Here is a 5,738-nt window from a genome sequence, read left to right on the forward strand (position 1 = left end):
AATATGAATGTCTTCTTCAACAAGAAAGAAATCAAAAAGATAATCACTCAAATTATCTTCTTCTTCTGCTTCATCTATTTCATATTTCATTGCATATTTATCAACAATTTGATTAAATTGATAACAACTAGGTGAAATTCCCATTTCTCCATGTTCTGGAATTAATAAACAAGGTGTTTTTATTGGATTAATTTCCTCGTCACATTCGATGGTTGGTGCTTCTTGTAATTTGGATTCATCTTTTTCAATTGTTTCAAAATAAACAACTCTAAACTTTTCTTGTTTTGTTATGTCTTCACAATTAATTCCATACTCTTCTGAATCATCTATTAAAATATAAAATTGTAAAATTCCTTTTGTTGGATAATTTTCTAATGCTTCAAATTCTTCAAAATTGATTTGCATAATAAAAGACAATGGACTCCCAGTAGTTAAGTCTTTTGGATATTCAAATCCTTTTGGTAAATAAGGTGTTCCACCTAATTTGCAATTGTATCTACTCGCTGGTTTATCACTACATTGAAATCTAACTATTTTCTTTATTGTTGATGACATTATTTCTTTTGCAATTTTCTCAAATTTCTCATTGGATGTCATTGAATTGATTATTGATAATTTATGAGATGAAACTCTTGATCTTTTTATTCATTTATTTCTATTTTAGATCTTATTCCTCAATTTTCTCTTTTTTTAGATAAATTAAAAAGTTCCTTTTTAGATGAATTTTCATTTGAATATATTCTATAAATAAACATTACAATATTCATACATTGTATTGAAACATGAACATAATCACTTCTCATTATAATCAAACACAAATAAGTGAATTGTTTACTGACAAATTGACTTCATCTCATTTCTTATTACTTTCATATTCTTTTAATATTCAATTTTATTATTGTATTTTCATTTGAAATATTGAGGAATATCAAGAATTTAAAATAAACAAAGAAATCACTACAATAAGATGACATCAAATCAAAATGAAAACAAAGTAAAAGAAAATGAACAAGAGATAATTAGGAAAGGGTGTGAAGATAAAAGAAAAGACCAAGAAGAAAGGAAAACAAAAGAAATAAAGAATGATATTATTAAAATCAAAGAAGAACATAAACCAAATAAAACACATAAAATAATTCAACAAATAGAAGAATGGACAGAGAAAAGCATAAGAAATATTATATTTAATTCAAATAAAGATGATTGAAATAAGAATACATCACTATTTAAAAAATAATAAATAAAGAAGATTTAATATTCACTATTGAAGATGAAGATGGAAACATATCTTGAGGATATGTTAATGTGAAAATTGATACAGAAGATGAAACTATGTTAAAGACTCGAATACATTTTTATTTTTAACAGAAACAAAAAATAAAAGAATGGTGAAAATTGATATTGGGACTTATCAAGAAACATTTATTATGATAGTCAATACTATAACTGTTCATTGTTTGAATTTGGATGGAAGAGATACTTGTACTTGTAAAGAATACTATAAAACAGTATTAATTGTTTTCAATAGTCATTTTCATATAAAGGGATATCAAATACACTTCGTGAAAGTGTTATTTCATACAACAACAAATTATTATAATTGAATTGAATTTTGTTGAATATGTTTTATTTGTATTTTTGATAAGATAATCAATAAAAAAAGAATAAATGGTAATGTTAAATGATTGTAAATTTAATATTGTTATATTTAATATTGTTTATTTTCTAATATATTACAGTGTATTCGTATAAAATATTAAGTATGTTATGTTTTATTAATAAATATTTATATTATTTAAATATATTTGTATTTTCAATCAATTATAGTGTTTATAATGTTTGATTATTATTCTATTATTATATATTTCATATTAAGTATATTTGTTGTATAATAATGTCATTATGTATCATAATATATATTATATTTTGAATATACATATTTTATATTCTTGAATAAAATATCTACTTCCAATTATATCTATTCTGTATGTTACATCTAGTTATTAAAACAAATAAAATCCCTGTTTATTCAACCAATAATTGAAATTATCTCTCATTATCTTTTTATTATTCATTTTCATTGTGATGAAAATGAGGATTATTTAACAAATAAAAACAAAACATTGTTGTGAATTAATGATATTATTATTTGTTCTATTTATTACTTACTTTAACTATTAGATATTCCTTAATAGAGTATAATGAAGATTTTTCAAGAATGAAAAGAAAATAAAAGAAAGAATAAATGAAATAATTTTAAAGATAAATAATAAATATTTAAATTAATTTTTGTTTATTTATCTTTTATTAATATCAATTAATTAAAAAAAAAGAATAATTAATTTAATTTTAATCTTCTTTATTAAATTTATAATAATTGTTTAATCAATTGAATATTTGTTTTAATATCGTACTTTCTTTTTATAATTTTGTTTTCCTTTCTTTTTATCAAATTTTTTCCATTCACTTTGTTGTCCTTGTAATTCATTAAGAATCTTTCCATATGCTTTCTTTTGTTTTTGTCTTTCAATTTCTTCTTCATATCGTTTCATATCACTTATATTTTGTGTAATTCCTTCTTCAATTTTAGATGCTTTTCTTGCTTCTTCTTTAATCTTCTTCTTTACTTCTCTTACTTCTTTTTGTAAATCTTTTTCATATATTCTTGGATTAAACATTTTAATCATTCCAACATTTTTCTTTTCAATTAATGTAAGATTAAATTTTATTTTTTCTTCTTCTTTATTCCATTCTTCTACTATTCTTTCACATTCTTCATCCCCTTTCATATTTTCAATTATTTCTTTTAATCCCATTCTACTATTAATTTCTTTTCGATTCATTCTTATCATTTTCTCTACTATTTCAATGATTATATTTTTAACATATCCTTTTATTTCTTCTCCTTCTAATTTAATTGCTTCTTCTACTTTTATCCCTTTCTTTCTTTTACTATCTTTTACTATTTTAAATCCTTTTCTTATCCATCCAATTAATTCTGGTATATATCTTCTTTCACTTAGTTCACTTCCAATAATTGCTCCAATACTTTGAAGTACAAATCTTTCTTTTTCAACTTTAACTCCATAAAAAAGTCCTCCTAAATATTCCATAATTTTCATTGTAATCATACTTCCTAAATCTGTAGTAGACCATACTTTACTAATTACTCCTAATTTCTTTAGTGTTCTTAAATCTTCTTTCCATTCAATTCCTTCAATTATAACTTCAACAATCATTGTTCTCATTTCTATTCTTTTTCTATATATTTCTCCTATAAAACTCTGAAGTGCTTGTGTTGTTTTTAATACTCCTATTTCTTCAACACAATTTAAAATATTAACTGCTTCTTCTGCTAATTCTTCTTCTTTATCTCCTTCATTTTTATAATCTATTCTGTCAATATCTTCTTCTTTATTTCTTTTAATTATTTCTTCTTTATTTTTTATTTTTTCAATTCCTTCTCCATTTTTATATTTCTCTACAATTCCTCCTTCTCCTAATTTATTAATTCTATTTTCTATATTATTCATTTCTTCTTTAATTCTTTTCTTTCTTGCTTCATGAATGTCTTCTTCTATATCTTCTCCAATTGCTCTTGTTTTTTCTTTTTCCATTTTGTTAAGTAATTCAACATATTCATCTCCAAAATTATCATCTCCACTTTGTCTTAATGTAACATGTCCTATAATTTCTTCAATATTATCATTTAAAAATTCTAATCTCTCTTCTTGTTCTTGTCTTTCAATTGCTTTCTCTGCTTTTCTTTTCTTTGACTTTTCAATAATTTCTGCATATCTTCCTTTCTTTGTCATATCTGTCTTTTCTTCTTCTTCTTCTTCTTCCTCTTCAATCACTCCAATAGGAACATCTGTATATCCCATTTTACTTTTTGATAATGCAACTCCTTCATGTGTAAATTCTTCTTCTTCTTCTGACTCTTCATTAATATTATATCGGTCTTTCTTTTGTTTAATTCGTTGTTCAAACCATTTCTTTGCACGCCCTTCTTCTGCTCCAACTTGTTTCTTTTGTTTTCTTTTGTCATTGAAGACACTTTGTGTTCTCTTCATTTGTTCTTCTTTTCTTCATTTTCCATTTTAAAACCCTATTTCTTGTGTTATACATAACATTATATTATTTATTTAGATTTCTGTTTTATAAAAACTCTGAAATATAACAAGTTCCTTCTGATTAATCAGTAATATTCTTTGTTACTGGAAAGAGCATAGTTTATGATATTACATAAAAGACAATTCGTTGTGTACACTGTTTTCGTTATTCAAAAACGATTTAGTCCTGATAGAATTATAAACAATTAATTTCAAATACTCTTTGAATGTTGTTAAACCATTTTCATTTAATCATTCTCTTGTCAGACCAACAATACATTCTTTCTGGGTTCAAAGAACAAAGTGTGTTTTTCAAAATAGTATTCTTTATTATTTACATCCAACAATTTAGTTCAATTCACCAATAAATACAGTAGTTAAATTGTTCAAATGAAAGAATATAATAAGTATGAATTTGTTAATAAAAGTCTTGTTGAGAAATGTAAGAATCAGAGAAATAGAATTCATTAAGAATAATAGAAGAATGAATAAGATTAGAAATAAGGGATGAGAAGGAATAAAAGAAATAATAAGAATGATTTATAATAAATAAAACTAGAAGAAGGATGAAGGTAATAAGAAAATAATATATAAAATGTACATGAAGAAAACAAAGAGAATGAAAAAAAAAAAAAGAAAGAAGATGATATATCATAAACACAAAATAAAATTGATGGAATAAAGTAGTTAAATGGAATAACACTTAAAAACAATAAATAGAAGAATTTATTTTTATTTTTATTAAAATTAAATGAAGAATAAGAATTACTATTTATAATAAGAAATGGTGTTGTATAAAAATATACTCTGATTATTTACAGAAAAGATTAAAGAAATATTTTTATTTGTAAAAATATAAAATAATAATATAAAAATATTCAATAAAATGATTAAATGTAATTTATTTCAAAGAGTGTTATATTATTTCTTAATAAATTGTATTAATAAAGAGATTTAATTTACTTTATTTATGTTTTATTCAAAATGAAAATAAAAATAATAAAATATTCAAACTTTAACTGTATTTGCTTTAAATTATTAATTAAATTTAATAATTTAATATATGAAATGAATAGTATTAATAAAGGAATGATGATGAATAATACTAATGAGAGTATTTAGTTATAAGAATATTAAATTATTTAATTATTATCAAAAATAATAATAAATAAAATAACATTAATGATATAATACGATTTCATTCATTATTTCTAATTTGATAATGTTTTATAGTATTTTATCAATATTTTCATTAATTTCATTATTATTTATTCTTATATCTTTCTTTTGTTTATTCTTTTTATTTACTATAATAAATTTCAGTTATTAATGTTGTTATCTGATTAACATTCATTATTAAATATAATTGATTTATTTTAGTTGTTAATAATCAAAATAAATGAAAGATAATAGAAATACTTAATATGTTTAATAAGATATAAACATAAAATGAATGTTTCATTATTTAACCATTAATAAATCGAATTAAATAATATTTCAGTATCAAATTAATTAACAGTGAAGTAAAAGAATAATAAAAGAATATTATAGTTTGATATTTATAAGGATTGTTTATAGTTCATTCTCAATAAAGAATTGTATTTGATTTATTTAAATATAAAATTG

General features: G+C 21.5%; 3 protein-coding genes across 3 annotated transcripts, besides 16 other annotated features; all 3 read right to left on the reverse strand.

Moving 5' to 3' along the window:
* On the reverse strand, positions 1 to 597 carry EDI_304520 (uncharacterized protein; the record flags this gene model as incomplete). Its single annotated transcript, XM_001741405.1, has 1 exon — positions 1 to 597. A coding segment is annotated over one exon (597 nt), but the record flags the coding sequence as incomplete, so codon positions are not given.
* A 340-nt stretch (positions 598 to 937) lies between these two features.
* Positions 938 to 1,009: a microsatellite.
* A 29-nt stretch (positions 1,010 to 1,038) lies between these two features.
* Positions 1,039 to 1,667: a repeat region.
* A 35-nt stretch (positions 1,668 to 1,702) lies between these two features.
* Positions 1,703 to 1,882: a microsatellite.
* A 27-nt stretch (positions 1,883 to 1,909) lies between these two features.
* Positions 1,910 to 1,948: a sequence feature (AT_rich).
* Positions 1,949 to 2,240: 292 nt separating this feature from the next.
* Positions 2,241 to 2,409: a sequence feature (AT_rich).
* EDI_304530 (nuclease sbcCD subunit C, putative) lies at positions 2,403 to 4,073 on the reverse strand (the record flags this gene model as incomplete). The annotated part of the gene is made up of 1 exon (XM_001741406.1): positions 2,403 to 4,073. The coding sequence occupies one exon, from the start codon at positions 4,071 to 4,073 to the stop codon at positions 2,403 to 2,405; it is 1,671 nt and encodes a 556-aa protein (XP_001741458.1).
* Positions 3,344 to 3,501: a microsatellite.
* Positions 3,404 to 3,558: a microsatellite.
* Positions 3,723 to 3,782: a microsatellite.
* Positions 3,825 to 3,851: a microsatellite.
* A 457-nt stretch (positions 4,074 to 4,530) lies between the features above and the next one.
* EDI_304540 (uncharacterized protein) lies at positions 4,531 to 5,466 on the reverse strand (the record flags this gene model as incomplete). The annotated part of the gene is made up of 4 exons (XM_001741407.1): positions 4,531 to 4,814; positions 4,882 to 4,919; positions 5,127 to 5,217; positions 5,421 to 5,466. 4 exons carry the CDS (start codon positions 5,464 to 5,466, stop codon positions 4,531 to 4,533), a joined length of 459 nt encoding a protein of 152 aa, XP_001741459.1.
* Positions 4,585 to 4,759: a microsatellite.
* Positions 4,836 to 4,865: a sequence feature (AT_rich).
* Positions 4,946 to 5,121: a sequence feature (AT_rich).
* Positions 5,162 to 5,305: a microsatellite.
* Positions 5,309 to 5,418: a microsatellite.
* Positions 5,343 to 5,471: a microsatellite.
* Positions 5,472 to 5,717: 246 nt separating this feature from the next.
* Positions 5,718 to 5,738: part of a sequence feature (AT_rich) that runs on past the window's edge.

This window comes from Entamoeba dispar, genomic scaffold (assembly GCF_000209125.1).
Source record: "Entamoeba dispar SAW760 scf_1105229463749 genomic scaffold, whole genome shotgun sequence".
In the NCBI taxonomy this organism is placed as follows: domain Eukaryota; phylum Evosea; order Mastigamoebida; family Endamoebidae; genus Entamoeba; species Entamoeba dispar.